We start from the raw sequence: 24615 nt of genomic DNA on the forward strand, positions 1-24615 counted from the left end.
TTAAAAAGAACTGTGAAGAGAGGGCAAAACAGTTCTGCAGGGGATTAAAACAAAAGTTAAAATCAAATAATCAGGACTCCCTTATTTACCTTTTTGAAAATTGGATGAGCTCCTTTGTCTTCGGATTCTTGAGCCTCTGAAACAGGTTTACAATTTGTCATGAGAACTCATGACGTGCTGGCACTGCCAGCCCCTCTACCGTGATGCATATGTAGCATCCAGAACTTACTTAGAGAGACTGCATAAAATTAACTTTATCTGGCGGCTCCTCTCTTTCCTAACACCATCCTCGCTGCCCCAAACCTCCTCACAAAGTCTTCTGCACAAACATTAAGCTTAAGGCTTCTTTCCACACAGAACATAAAGAACCACGTGATAACGAAGAGCCCAAAGTAAATCCCCTTGCCCAGTCTTGTTTCAGACTCAGTTGGCTTCTTAAGGACTGCCTTCTGGACCAGTTCACACACATGAACATGATTATAGTGTAATGTGGTTTGTGTGACTCACCTATCACAGATCTATACTACAGTAGCCACTGTTTTGTTCCTTGAGGACAAATAACTCATTCCACTATTCAAGTGGATTTTATTGCTGATCTTTATTTTTACTTGTTAGGCTTATCTACTGCCTTTCTTCCAGGAGGTCAATGCAGTGTAACCCTACAACTCTATGAGGGAGGTTGGGAGCAAGAGAACAATTGCCCCAAAGTCACCCAGTACACTTCCATGGCTCTGGTGGTCTTGTGTCTGGTTCTCCCCAGTCTAACATCTTAACCAATACTACTGATTCCTATTTATTAATGCAAGGTTCTCTCTGGATTTAATTTTTTAAAATGGAGAGCAAAAGGTATTTCTCCTGTTAGAATAAGACACACTTTCAGCAGCTGGTCTTAGATACCATGAAGGGCAGAAATGTTTGCTCTGTCCCACTCCCTACTTCTACAGACAGAAGCTTGTGGCCATTCTCTTCTCCCTTTAAGTGCTGGTCTAAAGGGGTAGAGTTTTCTGTGTATTTAGTGGGAAGTTCTGCAGGAGGTCCGCTGATGGGAGAGGTCGCTGGGACACCAGCAGGTGACTGCATTTTCTGGTGACTGAATGGGACTGTTTTTTCTGAGAGCTAAGAAAGAAGGAAAGAGTAACAGATGATGGCTGGAAAATAGAAAAGAGTACTGTAGTCTGCTTGAAGCATTAAGTATAACGTGTACATTCCCCTACGTTCCATTCCTCAACCCTAATTTTTAAGGACGGGCCTGTATTCGGTTATATTTATTGCAAATAAATGTATTTATTTTAAAAAACAAATGTCTTTACATTTGCATTGTCTTGGAAGGAAGCGCCCCTTGTTTTGAGCCTCAGCAGACATTTTGGGCAGGCCAGCGAGGTCAGTTAGATGGTCCTGCATCTCTGCTCCGGGGTTCTCATACCGTACACGTTTCCGGAGACTCCAGCAGAGAGGGGCGGCGGTGGAAGGAGCGTGGGAACACCGTACGGCCTCTGCCGAAGTCCGGAAAGAGAGCCGGGCACGCGCGTGCCGCTGCAGCAGCTCCCGTTCGATTCCGCCAGGGGGCGGGCCAGACAAGGCGGTCCCGCGGCGGCGCTGGGCCTCGGCTGGGGGGCAGCATGGGGCTGTGAGCTCAGGCCCCGCGTTCGCCATGCCAGGCAAAGCGCAGCACTTCCAGGGTCCTCAGGTCAGCTGCTGCGCCAAATACCTGCTCTTCGCCTCCAATGTGCTCTTCTGGGTGGGTGAGCGCGAGCGAGCAACCGTGACGCGTCCCGCGGAAGCGGTCGGTCGGCGGGCGGGAGGAGTGGCGCTTGCACCGCTTCTACCTGGGCAGAGGGGAGGCCAGGACGGATGGAGTGACTGGGCTCTGGCGCTCCCCGTCCCGGTCGTTCGCAGCGAGGTCCGGGGCCTGGGGGAGGATCGCTGGCCTCCTGGGAACGGGAGGGGAGCTCCCCTTCGTCAAGCCGCGGAATCCTGCAAATCTCGCCGCGCAAGGCGGGTGCTCGCGGCGGACCGATGGTCCCGCGCCGCGTTGAGCGTGACGGACTCGGCGCTCGAAAGTTTTTGGGCAAGGACGTCCTTGGTTCCTCCAAGCCCCTCGCCGCGCCCGGTCGGTATATAAAGACCAGCAGCTGCCTTGCTCCGCGTCCAGCGCTTGTTCCTCTTCTGCATCAGTTCCTCCGCAATTGCGAGCAGAAGCAGGAAAGGTTCGCCCTATAACCGAACGCGTAACCTTTGCCTGTCTCTCTCAGAGAGAGCGGCGTTTTCTCCTGTCACCTTTCTCTGGGGGGAAAAAGTTATTACTGTATTTAGCTGAGTGTTAGCTTCGATTCAGTGCCGTGTGGCTGAGACCTTGTCCTGAAAGCCAGCTCCTTAGTAGGCATGCACTCAGAAGTTGCTTAGTCCCTTTGTCTTGAGGAAATTCGTACTGCGAAGCTATATAGACGCCCCACCGCATTTCTTTCTTGCACGTATTTTATGTAGTGTCTGTTCCATATCCTAATATTGTATATATCTTGGTCTGGGTTCACACATGGTGCTAAGTTGTGATGTGGTTTGTTTGGGTTTGATTTACCATATTGTCTGAACTCTGTCATTGTGCTTTGTAAATATGGATTATGGCTAGCGTGATAGAGGAATCTAGCCAGTTGTGACTTGATCAACAAATTGTGGTTAAAAAAAACCATGACTTTGTGTAACTCCCAACCTATCCTTTATAGGTTGCTGGGAATCACTGGGAGTCAGGCAGCATATACATTTAATAAATTATTAGTATTATGGTTAGTAACAGTCAGCCAGATGTTTAGACTGGATTTGGCATTTTTATCCACCTATCGAGTCCTTCCCAAGGGCCCAGGATAGGCAGATGTTGTTTGATGGTGTTAAAGATATTGTTGCAGGATGGAAGCTGTTCCAAGTAAAGCTTCCTTTTGCAGTTGACTGATGGTGATTTTATCAATGTTGATGATGTTCAAGTGGTGCTCCAGATGTTTTGGGATTGCACCCAAGGTGCCTATTAGTATTGGTACTATGTTGGCTTTCTTTTGCCACAATTGTTGTATTTCTATTTGCAGGTCTTTGTATTTTCTGATTTTCTCCAGTTCTTTCTCTTCTATTCTGCTGTCTCCAGGTATTGCAGTGTCCACTATCCAGACTTTTTTGTCTTTTTTATCAACAGTTGATAACAATATATAATAATTATATATAATAATAAAAATATTATTATTATTATTATTATTATTATTATCTAGTACAATCATTGAGAAGAATAAATTTCAAAGCAAGTTCCCACCATGCACAGTCTTAGGACTGATACATACTCAACAGATGAAACAAAATTATATTTTCTAGGGATCCATGCAGACAGTGCATAGGTGCCAGGCTTGTGAGTTTAAAGACAGAATTCAGAAAATAGAAAATAGGTTTTGGAGTATTCTGTGAGAAAGCAGAGACACACTCAGAGAATGCTAACAGGAAGAGCTCACTCATCTATTTTCAACCTCTAGTTTTCCATCTTGTTTCCCACTTCCTGTCTTTAAGAAGCATGTGCTATCTTTGTAAAACTGTAAAAAGAATCCAGCTGGATCAGGCCAGCTATCCATTTAGTCCATCATTTTGTGTCCTGTAGTGGCCAGATACATTCAGAAAGGTTCACAAGCATACTCCTTTTCCATTCCCTGTCATCCATGATTTATTAGTCTTTTTGGATGTTTCATATATATGTGGTTTACCAGCTGCAGGACTGAGGTTCCTGTATTTGTTTGTGCCTTGTGCCAGTGGCTGCCATAACCTTTAAAAGCTTTGGGGCACCACATCTGCTAATATTGCCTTGCAACGTGTAGACCTACCACCGTGTTGCGTTAACAGTTGCCTTGTTCCTGGCATATTGGTTGGGACTGGGTTGATGAGTATACTGATTTGAAAAGAAAAATCTAGAGATAGCACGGTACTGGTAGCCAAGTTACGCTAAAATAACAAGATTGTGTGATCTTAATTAAATAGCTGGCCCCAATTATTGATTAATCTTTACATCCTAAGCAAGTCCTTTCTTTGGAAATAAACAAGAGAATCTGTTTTCCATCTATGATCTATAAGGACAAAATTCCTAATAGAAGCTTTATTCAGACAGAAGCAAATAATAGTATGTATAGGAGCATAGCATTGGTATTTGTGTATCTTTATACACGACTGCCTACCCATGGCTTTCATTGTATGCTTTGCTTTGTCCATAAAGGCCAATGATGATGTAATTGTGTTACAGCTGAAGGAAGTTTGAGATCAGTTAGCAACCGATTGTAGTAGTTTTGATTTTTCCTTATTTTACTAATCCTGTTTGAATCAGAATTATCTCACATTGAAATAGATGCCTGTACTCACTTGGAAAGCAGATTAATTTGAGACATTTCCCGTATCATGTCTCCTGTTTTATAGATACCAGGCCATGCACATCTTATCCAATATATGCTACTATATCTGCAACATTTATTTTACAGTATATACTTATAAATATTTTACTTATAGTAAATAAGTAGTAATACTAATAGTAAATAGTAGTAAATAGTAAAATAGTTATTTTAAAATATTTATTTTACTATTTACTTATAAATAGTTCACCGTGCAAATTAGGCAACAAAATCAGTAAAAGATAAAAACTCATAAACTAGCAGTTGTCAGCATCATCGAGTGGAGTAGAAATGAAAACTGAAAATTGTCAAATCAAAATGTTCATTATCCAGGTAAAATAATGTTAACTTGATTGCTTTCTGTAAAAGACTGTGAATAATAAGTAGAAAATGTTGAGGTGGGGTGGAGCAGTTTATGCAAGTGGTAACGCTAGAAGCGGCTATAGACTTTGTCACAACTGAACAACTTTAGATGATCTTTATTTGGGTAGTAGGAAGAGTTCCAGCAGATAAGAATATCTGAAGTGACCCCCAATTTGTGCAAGTTCTAGGACTAGACTCAACCTGTTGACGAGCAGGGTGAGACATCTCTGGTGAATTTTTGATTAAACAGAGCACCTGGCACAGCAGATGAAATGGGTCATGGTTGTTTTTTGTGTGCAAAGTTCCTTAGATTTTTTTTTTAGGTAACTTTTTCAGTCAGGGTTCAAATAAAGCTTTAACGTGCATGGTGAATTTATGAAATACAAAATTGCCTTATTAATTTGCATCACTGATGCAACTAACCAAATCTATTTTAGCTTTGATTTTTTGGGCGTAAGGATTCATTTCAGTTTGAATGCAAGTAGTAAAACTGTAATGGTTGCCTTCTAGAATGACTTTTGACAGAAGAGGTAATGGGTGTATCGGGAGGAGGGAAACAAGCAATTTCTGTAGGCAATCTCTCCTGCATCTGACCCATCCCACCCGCCTTGCAGAGCAGAGAGATTGGAGAGGAAGGGATTACAAGAGAGTAAGCAGGCATACAATGAGGAATACACTGGGCTGTTTGCATAGCACGCTTGCAGCTGCCAGCGCCAGCACATTCTTTTCAATGTGTATTCTCCACTGTGTGCCTGCTTACTCTCTTGTAATCCCTCCCTCTCCAGTGAATGTAAATATGAACATTAATTCCCTTGTTAATTATCCTAGCACCAGGGTGAGCATTGCAATGGGCAGGGGAGTGGTTAGGAGACAGACAAAAGCAAGTTGTCAATGGTTTTCCCATTTACAGTTGTCAGAAAGATTTAAAATGGACAAAAAGACTTATGGTATGGAGCAAAGTAAGACAGAATTTGAAGTACAGCTGTGTACAGATGATGAGCATGTAAATGCTAAAATGTATAAACTTTTGTTGAAATTTGAAACAGGAAGAACAGGTTAAAGAATGCATGATAAAGTGGACTAAGAATTTTAGTTATAATATACAGATGGACCAATGGGAAAATATGTGGTTAAAAGAGTTGAAATTTACATTGTGTTATGATTTCAAAGATTTTTTTTATAAAATGATGTATTGTTGATACATGACACCAGAGAAATTATCTAGAATGTATAATGGTACTTCAAATGTATGTTGGAAATGTAAACAACATGAAGGGACATTTTATCATGCTTGGTGGACATGTAAAACAGCTAAAAAAATTTGGATTCAAATATATACTTTGATACAGAGGATTTTAAAGATTAATATTCAATTGAAGCCAGAATTTTTCCATTTAGGATTAATGGATAAACAGTTAGAAAAAAACCATGGAAGATTATTTCAGTATATGACTACAACGGCGAGATTATTATATTCACAGAGATGGAAAGATTCAACATTACACAGTATGGAGGAATGGTTGGTGAAGTTGACAGATTTTTGCTGAAATGGATAAATTGACTTCTTTGATTAGAGAAAAGACATTATTTTTACATTTATTGATTACTAGAAACTTCTTATGGACTTTTTGCATAAAAAGGAAAAAAATGAACTTGTGATTTTGTGGTTTTGATGATTAGATAGGATAGGTTATAAAAAGAAGAGTAATACTGTATGATGTAATTTGAGAGACAGAGGTTAAATATATTAGTACTCATAACTGCTGTGAAGAATATCGGAAGCCACTTCTTTATATCTTTTTGCTTTCTTATCTATTTTTCAGCTTTTTTTCTTTTCTTGCACGTTTTGCTTTTTCTTTGATTTCTTTCTTTTTCTTTCTCTTCCCTGCTTTATATTAGTTCATGTTAGTTTTTATCTTCTTGTTTAAAAGTTTCAATAAAAATTTTATATGTCTCTGTGTGTGTGTGTGTGTGTGTGTGTGTGAAGGCAAACAAAAGCAGAAGGTGTGAAACTGATTAGTCTTGTCAGTTTTGAGCTGGAAAGCACAATTGTGGATAGGTGATTTCCCACTTAGTGACTGCTTTGCTTAGTGATGGATTTGTCAGTCCCAATTGTGGTCACTAAATGAGGACTACCTGTATATGGGGGGAGGGGGAAATATAGTCAAATTACTTTCCATCTTTTGGGCCATTTTCAGGACTCCAAATGGGTTAATCATTGGGAACTGAATGATCTGATGGAATGTCTTTAATTCTGCATTGAAACATCATATTCTCTTTTAGGAAAGAAATCCTATGATTTCTGGTGTGTGAGCCTAATAAATGTTATTGACATAATAGAAGCTCCTTATTTATTATGCAGAATATGTATCTTTCCTCTAGAAGATTGACTTTACAACATACACCTATGTCACCTTTTTTTTTTTTGCTTCCTCCCTATCTTAAACAAAAGTTGTGCCCCAGTTTGAACAGTGCTGTTGTAATTGTTTACAGGTTGATGGAAAAACCAAAAGAGAAAAATAAATCACAAAGACATAGATATCAATATTTTTGTATACATCAAGGAAATGATCAGAGCAAGTTGGCAAGAAAATATGGTAAAGCAAGATTTGCCCCCCTAGAAAAATTATATTCCACCAGACATTTTTATATCTTTCTAGAAAATGAGAAATTAATGTAGAGAAAAATGTTTGTTCAGCTTCTCTATCACCCATTTAAAAGAATCATTGCCAAGTGCACCCTTCCAGATGTGTAGGGACTGAAGTTTCCACAATTCCCAGTCAGTGCTGGAGGGTGCAAAGATGGAACAGGTTGGCAAATGAATCTTCATACTGGTTTATCAGCTGGCAGGAACCTACTGTTTACATGCCACATGTTGTGATGAAGTAAGGAAGGAAAACTGTTTAAAGTCAGAAAGAGACTCCCTAAAATTGATGAGCAATAAGAACAGCCCAAATAGCATCTCCGTCTTTTTCTGACTGCAGGCTGGGACTTTATGTTTTTTTACAAGGAAAAGTTACTGCTAAGTGAATTTTGTAATCTCAGTTATGCACAGCATGGATTATATTTGAATGAGTCCACAAGTGGTGATAACTGGCATTATTGAATTGGAATGAAGTTTGTGGAATAGAAGTTTCATGTGAGAAAATCACCTAAGAATATTTTTACTGTATCAAAGTTAAAGAAAAATAAGTGAGAAACCAGGATTTGAGGATTGGCGTTCCTCCCACATTGGGAGCTATATTTTAATCTTATTTTACTAAGTAGGATATGAAGCTGAAATCTGATTCTGATTCTGTATTCAGAGTTAATAAGATAAAGTAAAACACAGTTTTCCCATTTTCATGTTAGGGGAGATTGTGTTTTAAGCTATCCATGAGAGAACCATTGAGGATAAGAGTAAGGGGCATGAGCTTTTTATTAGCTTAATAATTTCTTATTAAACCAACTTTATTATATCTGCATTGGCCCTACTCTTAATAGTATTCTGCATATTGTATTGTTTCTTTGTGTTCTGGTGTAGATACAATACCATAAATATTATGTAAGGCCAGTTTCTGAATCTTCCACATTCCATCTGTTGAGATAACCTACACAAAGTCCCCATGAGCAATGGCAAACAAATAGCAATTGACATTGAAAGAGGGCAGGGCTACTCTGTGGGCAGGGGAAGATCTCTGATCAATGCTACTGCTGTTTCAGAAATGTCCCCTTCTTACCCTGGGAACAGTATAGCCATTGTCTTCACTGTGCTAAGCTTCAGATTGCTCCAGATGATGTGTTTTCAGCCTTCTGTTTTTCAAGGTCTCAAGTCAGAGCCCATATTCAAGTGGTGGGTGTCCTGCTAGTGTTAATGGGGCTGGCAAATGACAGGGATTTAGTTTGATCTAGCCTATGATACAGAACCATAAAGTTGACTTTGCAAGCTTGGTTGGAGAAAGTTAAGATTCTTGCTTAGGTAATGGCTCTGTGGAGGCGGGACTGGAGTTGTACATGGAAAAAGAGTGAAATTGTGTAGCGGGCCACTTTCTTTTCACTGATTCTACAAATTATTAGAGAGATCATGATCTAGGAAACTGCATTCAAGGTCTCCATAGTTTTAGATGCAGTATTTGGAGAATACAGTTCTGAACGCAAATTAGATTACTGCTGCTGAACTGTGAAACCTTTGTCTATTCCATCTATACATATTCAATAATGCAGTGGTTTTTTAAAATTATCATTCTGTGTTCAGTCACAGACATAAACTGAAAGACTATTTGGTACTGGCATGGGCCTCTCAATTAACAGCCACATCTACACTGTGGAAATGATTATGTTTATAACATGGATTTGTACATTTGTATAGTCTAGGTTCTATGGAGATGTATTAATGTGTGAAATTAGTGTGTGAAAAGTTCTAGTGGGTCAGCATGTGGTGTGCTTATTTCCAACTGTGATGCACTAAAGGTTAGGAAATCAAGCATTGCTTTAGTAAAATGGATCTTAAAGCCTAGTAGGCATTTTATGGCCTTCCTGCCTCTTGACGCTTGGTTTTTCCTTATCCCTTTGTCCCTACAGGTTTTTCTCAATCTGTAATGAAATACTAGAAGAAAATCCAGCTCTGTGCTAAAGAATATGAATCATCTAACTGATTAGTCCCATTGGATACACTGAGACTTACTTCAGAGATAACAAACATTGGGTTGGATTGTAAATTATGCAGTGATTAAAAAGTGTGTATAAGAGAGAAAGAATACTGTACATCTTGTATCTGCGGAATGTAGGCTTTCTGGTTGTAAAATTTGGAACAGCATTAGATCAGAATTCCAGTCTTCCTGGTTTTCAAAATCTGGGACAAAGTCACAGTTGATGAAAGCCATGATGATGGTGGTTATGGTAGTAATAGTCTAATCCAGTATTCACCAATTTATCCTGGGACTCATAGTTCAAATCATATTATCATGCCTAGGAATGATTTGCTATTATTAATATGTGGCAGATGAATACAGTGCTTAATAAATTTAGGAGCCAGAGAGACTTGAGATACAGATATTGGTAGGGTGGAGTGCAAATACCTGGCAATTTCTTTACATGAGAGTAGCTTTTTGTTGAACCTGTCCTTAAGCTTCCAGTTTTTTCTTGAACCTTACACCCATGCATACTGGACTATCTCCTCTGAAGAAACAGACCTCCTCTGAATCTAGAACCTTCAACCAATATGCAAGCCAGTTACATTATTTCTTAATCTTATTTTTCACTGGTCCAGTGGACAGAGGATGACTCAGCACAAGAGGCAAAAGTTGGAGTGGATTATGATCTATCTTTCTGCAGAAAATGCTATAACATGAGGAAGGTGTCATGCCATTCTCACTGTAGGGCTAAATTGCTCCCTGTTGTTACCCTCTGCATGATGGTGGCCTTTTCTCTTTTGCAGTTGCTGGGGGCAGCTTTCCTAGCCATTGGTTTGTGGGCTTGGGCAGAAAAGGTAAGTATGGCCAAGAAGGGGATGTTTTTCTGGTTGCTATATCTAATCCCCCCTTGGCATCCAGGTAATAAATTGTTCTGGCATGGTATATGAACCATGCCTGGATTATGTGAATTGGACAAATTATTCACATGTCTCTTTGTCTTAGCTTTTTGAGGGATATCACTGTCCTGCTGATTCCATCCATTGAGTAGATTGAAATTGCTCACCTTATTGTTTGTTTAAAACACATAGCTGTTAACATTTATTTATTAACTTTTAGTTATTTTATTAAAAGGAAAGTTAAGACTCAAGTTTGGAATGAAAAGTAAAAGGTGATGTAAAGGATACTCATGCAGTAATATTAAACATACAGGTATGTACAGTAGGTTTTAGCTGGTATCAGCAGGTAAACTTAATTTCTGTGACTTCAGCCTTTATTAGCTATAAACTGAGTTTTTTGTGTCAATTGTAACATCAGGTAATGAGAATTTGCACCTATCAGAATTCTAAAAACACTGATTAATTTTTTGATAACTCGGGATCAACCTAGATGTAATGCTTTTCAATTCTGATAACTGCAAGGCATCTAGTCTCTCTCTGTATATATTGATCATGGATGGAACTAGCGATATAAAAACGGGAGAGGTGGGAAACGAAAAGGTTTTTAACATACCATCCCTGGTCTTTTTCTCCTCAGATATGTTGGAAAAAGATTCAAAAGCTAACATGTGAGATTATTCTTTGTGCCAATGCAGGCATTTTTCTTTTTCTTTTTTTTTTTTTTGTTATAGCTGAATGTCTTTTGTCTTGTGGTTTTTGCAGGGTTCAGAGTTTCTGAATATAGGTTACATACAACAACGTTTTTTTCAGCCAAGGGCCACATTTGGCCTCATAGTGGAATGCTGAGGACCAGCCTCCAGAAAATAGTGGGTGGCTCCAGGAAAACGTTAAATTTGATTTAAATTTCAATTTAATAAAAATATGTATCATTAATACAGTGGTCCAGTTACATGTAAAAGTTGGAATTTGCTAACCATTTTTTAGAATTTTACTCAAAGGCTTTGGGGGCTGCACGTAACCCTGGGGACTTGGTTATAAATGCACATTTGAATGAAATGTGTAGATTGTACTACTGGATCAAATAATGAGTCCTTCTGGTCCAACATTATTTACATCTAGCCAGCTAAGTGCCTGTGAGGAGCTAACAAGCAAGTTCTTATGAATGTAAGAAGCCTTTCTGCTATTTTACTATATACTTGTTTTTCAGAGGTTTACTATCTCTGTACATGCAAATTTCATTTGGTTGCCAGTTTTATTTTCCCACCCTCCACATTTGTCCAGTCATTTTTATAGATAAGTATGAGCCTAGGGCTTATTGAAACTATGCTGAGTCAGGTGTTGGGGAACTTGTGCTGAGCACTAGCCAGTGAGCCTGTTCATGTTATATTTTCTTCAACCTTCTCCAGGCACCCTCACATATGAGCAGCATACTTTGATTTTCTGAAACCAGCTGTAAAATAACATTTGCATGCATTCTCTCTCTCTCTCCCCCTCCCCCCCCCATCCCTGAGCATTTTTATTTTGTGAAAAAGCAGTTGTTGATTATGGTCATTGCAGTGATTTCTGCACTATTGAGAATGCCCCACCTTCCCATTTGCCCCCAGCAGCGCTGCTTGCTGTAGTTCTCATGACAAACAGCAGCTGAGAGGTGGAGGATTTTCATTCCAAAACTGGCCCTAGGCCCAGATTAGAAGGAATTCATTCATTCATTCATTCATTCATTCATTCATTCATTCATTCATTCATTCATTCATTCATTCATTCTGTATAGCCGCCCATCTCAGACCAGTGACTCTGGGCAGCTAACAATAATAACATTTTAGTTTGTTTATTTACTTATTTACAGAAAGATATATGTTGCTCCCCTCATAGCACTCCAGGTAGATTACCAAATTTTAAAAAGTTCTATACAAATAAAACTCTGGTACAGTAACCATACGCTGCCAAAGAAACAGCTGCCCAATCATTATAACATCCTAAAAGAAACCAAAATCCGTCACCAAACACCCAATCACCACCTTGTAAAATGCCAGTGAGGAGGATGCTAGGTGTCCCACGGGTGTCCCACTGTCTTTGGCTCCATGTCCTTGTGATCTGATGCAGAGATGGGAACACCTGGAAGAGATGGATCCTGGGGTATCCTGGAGCCAAGAACATGCAGTTTTATGGTCAAAACCAGCCCTTTAAATTGAAATTGGAAACCTATCGGTAATCAATGCAGTGACAAGAGAATAGGTGTCTTTCACCTGCTAGCATCCTGGCTGCTGTATTAGGGCCATCTTAAAAAGTGTATTTAGCTATGTACATCATAAAAAAACAAGTTATTTTCCCTTCCCCACCTGTTCACCTCCTCTCTCCCATCACTTTGTTTTCATATATACCACTTTGAAAATTTCAGTTAAAATATAAATAATAAATACAGGAGAATACATATGTGTGTGTGTTTAAAAACCATGCAAATTCTCCTGGGTAAGCTAAAATTTGCTCAGTTAATTCTCTTTCTGGCTTTGTGATACTTCCTTCCCTAGCCAGCTCTCTAGAGCTGGAAATTATTCTCAGAATTTCCAGTCAGGAATCTTCATACATTTGAAGGGTACCAAGTTGGAGAAGGTTGGTATAAATATATAGTTTGCTCCTCACACACTATCAAGCAGTTGGTGTAGTAACTATTGCGTACCTAATCACAACAGTGGAAATTCTGTGCCATTATTTTTTTGGTCTGTATATAGGAAGACTGATTTTTGCTGGAGGGAATTTGGCTATGGTGTCGACTTCAGACCTACGTACTTTTCTTCTCTCTCTCTCTCTCTCTCTCTCTCTCTCTCTCTCTCTCTCCAGGGCGTACTTTCCAATCTGTCATCCATCACAGATCTCGGTGGCTTTGACCCAGTCTGGCTCTTTCTTGTGGTTGGAGGGGTGATGTTCGTGCTGGGATTTGCTGGCTGTATTGGGGCACTGAGGGAGAATACATTCCTCCTCAAATTTGTACGTCTTTTTCTCTTCTTGTTTCTTTCCTGTTGATGTAGCTGAATGTGACCCGGGCTTCTGTGCATTACATCATGGTTTGGCCAAGGACTCCCAAGGTGACTTCGACAAGCCATTCTTTCTCCTAGCCTTAGTCCATCTCATTTGCAGGAGATAAATGGTCATATTGGTATATATTACAGAATTATGGAGACAATTCACATGTAACACTTGAGCACTTGCAAAACACACAGTGGTAATTCTTGGTGTAGCATTATTCTGACACTGAACTTTGGCAAGGACCTAGAAGGGTTTATGTGGGCTTTGCTATATGAGAAGCATAATAGAAACTGAGTTTTCTTTTGGCACTGGAAGGAAAACAAGACATAATGCTTTAAATTGGAGCATTATGCAGGAAAATCATGTGTATCTTCAAGAAAGGAATAGGATATACAAGTTGGAACAAGGGGCATAATAGAAGTTGAAATGATAGCATTAGGAATATAATACAAATGTTATTGGTGGATATTATTTTTTCCCTGGGAGATTTGAGGAAAAATACGGTATTAACTCAATTTCTTTCTATTGCCATGGTGGGAAAACAATTTCCTAGTTGCAGAATTGGTGTGTAGCCATGTATATTGAACATGAGTTTTGTTTTTTTTTTAAAGACAGCTTACTAGCTTAATAATTAACTAGCAATACAGCACTTATTTTATTTTTTCCCTATAAGCCTAGGCTATCCTCTGACAAAATATTAAGGGAAGCTTCCTTTCCCATGAGTTGTGCTTATCTAGTCAGTATGAGAGTAAGCTTTACCTGAAGCATGATGTTATACACCCATGCTGAAAATATACCTGCGCTGCTGGGAGATCTGTTGGCCTTGCACACTGATGATGTACCTCTCTCTCGGCACCAGTTCTCTGTGTTCCTGGGGCTCATCTTCTTCCTGGAGCTGACAGCTGGTGTCCTTGCCTTCATTTTCAAGGATTGGATCAAGGATCAGCTCAACTTCTTTATTAACAATAATGTCAAGGCGTATCGTGATGACATAGACCTGCAGAACCTCATAGACTTTGCTCAGGAATATGTGAGTTGTATACATTACCTAGAGCACTATGTCCATTTGTAATGTCTGTGTATGTTCAGGTGATGGGGTGTTTGTTTGGAAAAATCCTGTTTGTAACATGACAATTTCTGAAATATTGGCCAGTCTTCTTAACTGCCACTTGCCCTTTAGGTCTACATAGCTACCCCTAAAGATCTCTTCCTGTTATATCTATAAGAATTCCAAGAAAAGTAGGAACAATGTTTTTAATATGTTTGGTCTCTGCATCCTTTGATGGAATATTCCTCCAGAGATTCAACTTATACTTCTTGCTCATGCTTAGATATAGGGACATATCACTTGTCTAAATCATTGTGCAAAGTTTCGATACAGGAAGTGCAGAAGGCATTTACTGTTTCTTGCTCTTAAGCCCAATTTGGAGTGTCTCACTCTGGTTTTATTCAAACTTTGTTCTGTTCTGAACTACAGGAGGTATGGCAGCAGATTATAAATTCTTCTGGATGTTTCCCTTGTTTTAAACATGCTACAATAATGGATATTACATAGTTATGTAGATGGAAAGGGAGAATTCCAGGGCTGCATTAAGACCCTTGTAGGCCCAGGCACTTTTATTTTCATAGGTCCTTGTTGTAATAATCCAGATGCTTAGGGTTATAAATTCTTCAGTAAGTCACAGGGGATAAGACATAGTAGGTATCTGCATAATAAAGTGGGAATAATATCTTAAATATATTTAACTTTAGAATATATGAATTTTGACTTTACTGTTACTTTCCTATTTTCAGATTTTTTTTTTTAAACTTAAAGCAATTTCCTAGTGTTTTTGTGGTCTTAGGCATTGTGCCTACTGTCCCCAGTGGATATTCCAGACATGGACAATTAAGTTGAGGGTGTCCTTTTATATTATCTATTATTTTTTACTCCTCAATTTGAGGAAATGTCTTTTTTTTATTTTAAGTATTATGGAAGGTTACTTCCATAGTCTTTTTTTCCTAGAGAAAGGTGAGCAAAAAAAGTGTTTTAGTGCTAATTATGTAATCAACAATATTTTTTAAAAAAACAACACAATGCTAAGATGATGCTGACCAAAAAGGCAAGGTGTTGTTGTTTAATCAGTGTTTAAAACAGTGTTAAAATGCTTTTTTATTCAAGTGTTCTTGCATTTATATCTCCATAATTTTTGAGAATGGCAAAACAGTGTTCTAGTGCAAATTAAAAGATAAATTTAAAAAATAAGCAAAAATCACTGTGCTAACATGGCTAACGTGATAAGAAAGTACGCATTACAATTTATCCACTCAGTATGTCACTGTATGTAAAAAAACCCGGTGCTTATTTCACACTGGGTATTTACTCTGAATATATACTCATCTGATCATGTCCTACTGTATTATTTTCTGTCACTTTTCAGACCTTAAAAAGGACAAAGCAGTAGCATTATCTCCCCAAGCGTGGATTGTATTTTTTTCTGTCCCAGAAGAGATGGGAGGAAAAGCAAAAATCAGAAATTGGATGACAGAACCACGCAGATGCCTCATTAAAAACCACCTTTAAGAATCAGGATTTTGATGTATCCAGGGAGATATTGGATGTACCATCATGGCTTTGTTTCAGCACATTGTGACTGATCTTTCCTGATACCCCTGTTGAATCATGTGAATATATGCGTTTCAATCTTATAATTTGCACTGAAATACCTTCTGTTTCTCCATTTTTTCCTTTAAGAAATGTAATTGTATTATTTACACAATGGAGTTTAATGTATACAAATGTCACTGTACATTTTGAAAATCGCTTTAAAAAGCAAGCAGCCTTTCTAATATACCAGCACTACTTTAGCAGTGGTTTGGTTTTGGGTTTTTTTTGGATCAAATCCTTTTAATTAGTACTAAAATGCTTTCCAGAACTCTTTTTGAAAAGCTACAAAGGTAATCATGAGATTTTGCCACAAAAAAATTAAGATTGAAAATGATTAAAACGGATTTTTTAAAAAAACTGCTCAGAAACATCGCCCTTTAACTTACTTGGGTTTGTCACAAACCTTACATAGAAGGGGCTTACTGATAGCGACACACTGAATTACTTCAGGTGAACTGGATGCTTCTTAAAAATGAGACAGAAGAGTAATTTTAGGTACGCTGTTTCCCACACACATCAGGTTATCTTTATAAAAAGAGAGGGAAGAACCATAGGGAAAATACAGGAGAGCAGCCATTTGAAAAGCGTTATTGCAGATGAACTCCACCAAGTGAATTAACAGTACAGAGTAAATAATTAGTGTGAACGTTCTCCTGCTCCCGGTGGGATTAAACCAGTGTTTCTCAAGCTTGGCAGCTTGAAGATGTGTAGACTTCAATTCCCAGAATTCCCTAGCCAGCTTTGCTGGCTAGGGAATTCTGGGAGTTGAAGTCCACACATCTTCAAGTTGCCAAGCTTGAGAAACACTAGATTAGATGATTGAAAGGTGTGAAGGCCACACCAGAGATGAACCTGCCACCACCTGTGGCTGATAATGAACCTGCAACGTTGCAAAATCACTTCCTGTATAAAGCTTTAGACATTCTTAAAACATTTCTCCATATCCTATTTTTATTTTCAAAATGTCCTTGCTTGTCAGTTCATTCATTTTTTGTACTCTGTGCTGCCGAGTGCAGTAGTTTTCTGGACTACTCCTTCCAGTCTAACCCTGTCTCCCTCTGCAGTGGTCTTGCTGTGGGGCTCATGGACCTAATGATTGGAATCTCAACATTTATTTCAACTGCACTGACTCCAACCCTAGCAGGGAGCGTTGTGGGGTACCCTTTTCCTGCTGTGTCAAGGATCCTGCGGTAAGGAGCTGAAAGAAAAAAGTGAGATGGGTTCCATTTTGCTCATCCCCGTAGACCTAAATAATGTCTGAGCAGCACTGTTAAGGTCCATGTATTAAGTCCAGACTTAATGTAGGAATCCAAGTGTGTGAACTGTTAGGAAAGTAGTAGGCAGATTAGAGAACAATCCAGTCTCATCTAAAATTATACTTTTAATTTGGAGACCCAGTGTGGTGTAGGGGTTAACCTGTTGAACTAGGAGCATGGAAAGCCAGGTTCTTGTCCATCCTCAGTCACGGAAGATCCTGGGTGATTTTGAGCCAGTCACCCTCAGTCCAACCTACCTCGCAGGCAGGAGGGAGCACTATGTATGCTGCCTTGAGCTCCTATTGGAAAAGGTGGGATATACATTTAAAACATAAATAAATAACAAAATGAGCATCCTTCATGTATTTGTCATTCAATGGAATTGTTTCCTTGACCACGATAGGACAAAACGGAGGTGGAAAAGAGGAGAAGAGGTAAAACTGAAGGTGGAAGTAGCTGATTATTTGGAAGGGCATGGAATGCAAAACAAATGCTGGAGATATTTCGGGGAGAAGCAATGAATCCCTTTTCTGAAAAGTGATGAGGGAGCTTCCTAGGATGGTTTCAATTAGTTTTGTCTCTGTTCTTTTGACAGGAGGATGTTCTCAATACACAGTGTGGCTATGATGTCCGCCTTAAACTGGTGAGGGTCAGGTTGGTGTGATGGGGACCTGTGGTGGAAAGAATGAGGTGGCTGTCTGTCCAGGAAAAAGGCAGGGCCTGGATAAGCATAAACAAATGGTCTGGATTCAGGGCAGAACGCAGGTTCTGAAAAGGTCTGAATGGGAGTGCTTAGAGTGCCACTGACTGCGACAGAGCATATGCATTTGGCCATAAGTTGAAGGGGAAGCCTCTAAGTAGTCTACAAAAAACACTGGATTTTCTGAGTTTGGGGCTGGGGGAGGTGATTACTATACTTGGTCTGTCCTGGTTTTAGCGCTCTTCATGTGCTCTTCTGTGCCTTTCTGCAGGAGCTGGAGCAGCAGACCTTTATTCACACCAAAGGATGTGCTGGTCAGTTTGAGAAGTGGCTCCAGGACAATCTCATTGTAGTGGCAGGGACCTTTGTGGGAGTGGCACTTCTCCAGGTATGAACTTCCATATTACTGAGAATTCCCTCCTTAAGTAATTCCTATATGGGAATTCCTTCCATCCATCCATCCATCCATCCATCCATCCATCCATCCATCCATCCATCCATCTATCCATCCATCCATCCATCCATCCATCCATCCATCCATCCATCCATCCATCCATCTATCCATCCATTGGTATGCAACTTTCCTAGGGTCTTAGGCTGCAGTTTGCTCCATTGACCAGGTGAAGGGGCAGAGATTACTAGAAATATGGTGATCTCACAGAAGGGGAAGGGGCCAATTTTTGGCTGTTTTTTTTTTCTTCTTTTCATTTAAGGGTGAGAGTAGGAAGCTTTTGGGTAGTAAACTGTTCCCATTGTCACTTTTAAGAACCATCAACTCCCCCACCTGCCCCTAGCCTCAAAATGATACCACCAAAATTAACATCATGGTGCCTAAGTTTGATGACCAACTTTCATCCTGTTTAGAGCGTTTTGCTGGAGGATTAAAGCAGAAATGGAAATGGTTTGCCATCCAAAGGCCGCCTCCTCCCATTTCTACTCATTTCCCTCCTCAGGCCAAAATTACTGCCACTAAATTTCTATCATTTTGTTGAACAGCAGAAGTGCAAACTTTAGGATCTTGAGGGACTACACAAATTGAGGATTGCTCCCCTCTCTTTTGTAATATATCTCTTCTGTTAAGCTATTAGTATTATTCCAGTGCTTATTTTTAATTCTATTCCTTTATTTCTTTATATTTCAAATTTAGATACTGCCCATCTCACAAAAAAGTGACTCTGGGCAGTTCACAATAAAACAGGAATAAATATTAAAATACAATAAAAACAATATAAAATAGAATAAAAATAGAATAAAAACCAAACACATAAGCAAATAATATCTTCCAAGATGTTGATGGTCAGTAAGATGTTAACATATGGGAGCATCTTCAAGGTGCTAGCCACCCCCAGAGTTGGTTGCCCCTTTTTTCGCCCCATGCCAGTTGGCAGAGCCAGGTCTTGACTGCTTTCCAGAAGGACAAGAGAGTTGGGGCCTGCCTTACCTCTGGGGGAGAGTATTCCATAGGGCGGGGGCCATGGCAGAGAAGGCTCTCTTTCTGGACCCCGCCAGTTGATATTCTTTCATCGAAGGGGTCCACAGCATACCCTCCCTGCCTGACCAGGTGGGACGGGTGGATATAATGGAGGTGAGGCGGTCTCTCAGGTAACCCGGTCCCATGCCATGTAGGGCTTTAAAGATGATAACCAGCACCTTGAATTGGACACGGAAGCAAACTGGGACCCAATACAACTCATGCAGCAAAGGTGTAACATGCCATCTTTGAGGCACCTAAAATTGCCCGCGCGGCTGCATTTTGAACCAGCTGAAGCTTCCGGATACTTTTCAAGAGTAGCCCCGCGTAGAACGCATTGCAATAGTCTATGCAATTTTAATTGTATTAATGGCAGTTTAGTTTATATTTTTATTTTTGCATTCAACTTTGATTGTTGAAGAAACAGAAAGGCCAGGTAGAAATCTAAGCACGGAGGGAAGGAGTCTCAAGATTTTGTGCAGCAGGAATCTGAACGAGGACATCAGGACTGATTCCAGGGGCTCTGCATCACTGAGCCTTGAGCAGATCCTAAGTAAAAAAAAAGTTGTGGGAAGCTTGATATCAAGCTGGCAGTTGCCTGTCTCCCACAAGGCTATTTTCATAGCTTGCCTAAAGTGAGCTACACCTGCTGATCTCCCAGTGATGCTTTTCTGCACCCCAAGATGGAGCCTTTCATGCACTGCAGAAAGCAAGAAGTAGTGCAGTTTCCAGTGGCTAAGGGTGTCAAAGGCATGTAGATTTGGGGATGAGCATCTAGATAGCACTATTATTCTGGGATACATCACTGAACTGCTTCCCAGGAGAGGTAGAGATTGGGGGTTAAGGCAGATTTCCTTTTTTCAGGCTACCTGGTACTGTGATCTCTTGCCAAATACTCTGACAGAGGTAGTACTTAGCCCAAATGAAATTCCATTTCACGCCTATTCAGGGTGGGTGAGTGTGATTTTTTTTCATTACTAGAAGGTTATTATTTTCTTGCAGACACCCTATTGCATCAGGTATGGACAGGATCAGTTTTTAAGAGAAGTCATTCACTAGTTTCTATGTTCTGTCCAGGGTAATGAAAAAAATAGCAGCAGCAGCAGCAGCAGCAGCAGCATATTTTTATCTAGCGCTCTCTCTCTCTCTCTCTCTCTCTCTCTCTCTCTCTCTCTCTCCCTCTCCCTCTCCCTCCCTCCCTCCCTCCCTCCCTCCGTAAGGCAGTACACATACCTAGTGCTCCTGCCTCCTATTTATTGCAGAGGTGGTTTTGTGATGGCAGTCAGAATAGATCCAGGATGTGCAGATACCTGTCAGTCATGTATTTTTCAAGATGGTTCTTTTCATAGGAATACGAATGTTGATAAAGGAGCTGAAAAGAATTGCAAAAGCTGCTTTTCAGTGGATAGTTAATAGTTGTATTAATCACACATGTACAAATGTGGCTTCACCTTAGGGCATGATAAAGTAGCCTCTTTGAGTTTGGGGTGCCATCAAAGGTAGGGAACTTCAAAGTAAACGAAGTGGAGAGAATACCTGTGTTTGAATATCTTTGTTCCATTTACATGAATGCAGCTTGCACCTGATCCATTAATTTCAGCTGGATTGCATAGGAAAAATTCCCTGTTGAAGTATACCCATAATAACTGGGGAAACAAGTAGATACAGTTTGAGATATTTTTGTGTCAGTCCTCCATCCTCAGTTACTATTTCCTGTAATTGTTAGATTACAGGAAGAGAAACTCTTTCCTCCTTTTCCTACATGTTGAGGCTGGCCTTCTATAGCTTTGAGATAGAATTTGGCCTTTGCACTGGCCGAGCGAAGCTGACTAGACCTTTCTGTCACTTGTCCTGGAGTAATAATGATAGTGAGAATGAAATAAATAGCTTTGTGTTGCACCATTTCATCTTTCAGAGATGCTAAGACTGCATCCCCCAAACATTCTGGCTGGAGGTTCTGGAATTGCAAGTACAGTGGTACCTCGGGTCACGAACGCTTCTGTTCACGACCAATTCGGGTCACGAACAGCACCGTTCGCAAAATTTTGCTTCCATTCGCGAACGCCGGATCGGATGACAAACAGGATCCGCGGCCATTTTCCCTGCCATGACACATGGTCGTGGCTTCCTGTAGGGAGGGGGACTCTTCCTCCAAGCAATAACCGCCTCCCCACCCGCCTTCCTGTCCTCCACGCCAGAAGTCGCCTCAAGCAAGGTTAGCGTTCTCTCTCTTCGTACTGCACTGTACTGTATTTTGTTTCATATTTTTGTGGTTTAAAAAACAAATACATATGGTTCAGAACGGATTAACCGTAATTACATTGAACCTTATGGGAAAATTTGATTCAGGACGCGACCAAAATCGGGTTGCGACCAAATTCGGAGGGGTCAGAACGGATTAACCGTATTTACATTGAACCTTATGGGAAAATTTGATTCGGGTCGCAACCAATTCAGGTTGCGACCAGAGTCGCGGAACGAATTAAGTTCGTGAACCGAGGTACCACTGTACATCTAGAGGATTAGGAAGACTGGTGTATTGGGTATATGTGTGCAGTCACAAGCATTTCACAAGCATGTCTTCAACTTGTATTTCAGATCTTTGGAATCTGCCTGGCACAGAACCTAGTGAGTGACATCAATGCTGTGAAAGCCAATTGGTGACACCAGAAAAGAGACTTTGCTATCTCCTACAGATTCCCAACTCTCCTGGAGGATTGAAGCCAAATCTTCAAGCCACAACCACCGGGTGCTGCTATGCCATCAAAAGGCTACTACTGGGGGGTGGGGGTGGGGGCCACCAGTATTAATGACTATCTGATGCCCTTCCATAGCTTTCTCTTCCTGGCTGGGGCACATATGTCATGTAAATAGTATTTATATCAGGCTTCTGGAGGCTCCTTTGACCCACTGTAAAAGCTGCGGAGTCAGAAGCATCTCTTATGCATATAGCCTAGAAGCAGCTCTGGATTTTGTTATGTGACCACAGGAAGCCCCTATTGATGAGTTAGCATGGCTCATGTGGTTTCCGCTTAGGAGGCTAGTGGAAACCATCGTCCTAATCCTGCTGCCTGGAGCAGCTTCTCTCTTGTACCCTGTCCTAGGCCCCTACTTGAATTCCCTACACTCTACTCCCCATCTGCTCTGGTCTCCTACCTGCCAGGGAGATTAAATTAGGGGTAACTCAAGGGTGAGTTCCCGTGTTCAAATTAGAGTGATGTCTTATTTTGTGGATCATACTGTTGGTTTTTGCTGTTCTCCTCTGAGGTCAGAACCAAGCTATGGGAAAGTTGCTATCATATCTCATTGTGGACAGTAGTCTTCAGTCCAGTTTTTTTAAGGCTTAAGTTCTCCCAGATGTGTATTCCAGTGGGAGTAAAGTGTGTCAGACAGAACCAAACAGAGGCCTATTCAGTCCAGCCCACTAGGTAGATTAAAAATCTACTCTCATAGTTTGGAAAAAACACGATACTGTAACAGAAATGAAGCTGTTCTAAGCATTTGATTGCACCTGTTTTGTACATTAGAGAATCTTACCAGTTTCTTTAATTTAAAAGGCAAATTTGAATATGGCTAAGCAGCCTGTTGTTTGTGTGACAAATATGCAGTCCTTTGTATGCAGTATCTATTTCTCTGAAGGGCCCACAAAGGGGATTCTAGACCCCCTTGAACCAAGTTTTGTCCTTGGCTGGACATAATGCAACCTTTTGTTCCAGTAGTTGGCTCTTAGCCTTGCAGGGTACCTGTGCTTCATGGAATGGCACATGGCTGAGAAAGATTTTGCACTGATACATCTGTCTGCGTTGCTTAATGTAGGTTCTACTACTTCCTTTCTTTTTGATGGGATTTTTCCCTAACCTCCCTGGACTTTGTTGCTGGCAGGATTGTTCAAGTGCTGTGGAATTATGTTGCCCTACTCTACCCAATAAAGCTCTTGCTATCAAATGTTTATTGGAGATTTTTTTTACCCTACTAAAGCAGGCTAGCAATTCTGTTGAAGGGGAGCAATTTGATTCTGGGTCAGTTTGTGACATGGATATGAAATATATGCAATGGTATTCCTATGGGGGGCATTAAATTCTGACTTTTTAATCTCCCATTCTTACTGGAACTTACAGACTCATCCTTACTTGCCTCTAACCATGGCATAAACCTGCCTCAGTAATTGTATGACTTATCCTTGTGAAGTTGCTTTTGTCTAATCACCAGCACACAGCTGAAGCAGCTTAAATTTGTCATTGGTGTTCCAGTTCCAAATAGGGTTTTCCCTCTTCTCCCAAGACAGTTTTTGCTACGGACAGAAACTGGCTCACTTCAAATGTGGTTGCTGATGTTATCAAGAGATCTGTCCAGCTTTTACCTTTCTAAGTTTCTCAGTTTTTTTAAGTTTCTACCCTTCTGGTTACTGACATTTTAGCTGGTGCAGGAGGGTCTGGGCATCTGCAGAGGTGTATGATTCTATAATGCCTGACAAGTCTTTTCTGTAGCACTGGTCAGGTCTTATATGGGATTCTTTTGTACCCAAGTCTAGAGCTTTTGAAAGAACTAGACTTGTGTTTGGAAAATGGGACTGGTGTTTTCATGGGAAAGTGCTAGATCTGTGTGGTACCAAAGGTAATTTAAACTGGGAAAGAGTGGGATTCAGCCCTCTGGGTATTGCTGGTTCAGTCAGCAAATGAGTGCATTGCAGGCTTTCTGTTGCTTCTGAACGTTTTACTAATTTTCTTCCTTTCATGGGGAGGAGGCAGCAGTGTTTATGTCGGTATACTTTTCTGCCAGGCCAAGGAATTGCAGATTGAACTTTAATGTGGCCCTCTGGTTGTGCTCCAAAGCCACTGCATGCTTTGACTGCAGTGGCAGCTTTTCTCCACGTGAGGATGCTCCTGGCTAGCATTCCTCCAGCTACAGAAAGGAAGACTTTTCCCTAAATAATTTAACTTCTAAATGTGCCAGATTCACTGAGCACTTGAAACACGTGAGGTCTAATCTTTTCTCGGGATATGTGCTTAAATTCAGGGGCAACTTTTAGTCAGAACATCCTGTGGGGCTCTGCTTCTGTTCATTGCTGAAACGTGGGGAAGCGCGTTCTTTATGAGGAGGATGACTGTGGCTGTGTGCGTGCGAGGAGGGAGGTGTGGTGGAATGAGGATGCTTAGCAGTTTCCCATTTGCCCTGATTTCTTATTTCCTGTCATCTCTGACAGCTGAAACCTGTGTGATGATGTACTTCGCAGTAGCATCCT

The 24615-nt window shown here is 40.5% G+C and overlaps 1 protein-coding gene across 6 annotated transcripts; it reads left to right on the forward strand.

The window, feature by feature from the left end:
* The first annotated feature begins 1511 nt into the window (after positions 1 to 1511).
* On the forward strand, positions 1512 to 23372 carry TSPAN17 (tetraspanin 17). 6 transcript variants are annotated; one of them, XM_088133927.1, is made up of 9 exons: positions 1512 to 1738; positions 10183 to 10233; positions 13114 to 13260; positions 14228 to 14329; positions 17011 to 17136; positions 17798 to 17845; positions 18174 to 18290; positions 20238 to 20327; positions 21972 to 23372. In XM_088133927.1, the coding sequence occupies exons 1-9, from the start codon at positions 1652 to 1654 to the stop codon at positions 22035 to 22037; spliced, it is 834 nt and encodes a 277-aa protein (XP_087990053.1). In that variant the 5' UTR covers positions 1512 to 1651; the 3' UTR covers positions 22038 to 23372. The 6 variants fall into 6 exon arrangements, with proteins under 6 accessions (XP_087990053.1, XP_087990054.1, XP_087990051.1 ...); XM_088133928.1 differs by lacking the exon at positions 13114 to 13260 and adding an exon at positions 13302 to 13358 and having other exon boundaries at positions 1514 to 1738; positions 14159 to 14329; XM_088133925.1 differs by having other exon boundaries at positions 1515 to 1738; positions 14159 to 14329.
* The last annotated feature ends 1243 nt before the right edge of the window (positions 23373 to 24615 follow it).

This window comes from Python bivittatus, unplaced genomic scaffold (assembly GCF_059951505.1).
Source record: "Python bivittatus isolate LINGU-HERP-01145 unplaced genomic scaffold, Pbiv_v1 ctg000080_np1212, whole genome shotgun sequence".
Classification (NCBI taxonomy): domain Eukaryota; kingdom Metazoa; phylum Chordata; class Lepidosauria; order Squamata; family Pythonidae; genus Python; species Python bivittatus.

What these genes read in the sequence shown, in the direction of transcription:
- TSPAN17 (XM_088133925.1), top strand. Translation starts at nt 1,652, where the DNA reads ATGCCAGGCAAAGCGCAGCACTTCCAGGGTCCTCAGGTCAGCTGCTGC. An exon ending in CCTCCAATGTGCTCTTCTGG is followed by an intron (nt 1,739 to 10,182) that starts GTGGGTGAGCGC and finishes TCTCTTTTGCAG; the next exon opens with TTGCTGGGGGCAGCTTTCCT. An exon ending in ATGATGTCCGCCTTAAACTG is followed by an intron (nt 17,846 to 18,173) that starts GTGAGGGTCAGG and finishes GCCTTTCTGCAG; the next exon opens with GAGCTGGAGCAGCAGACCTT.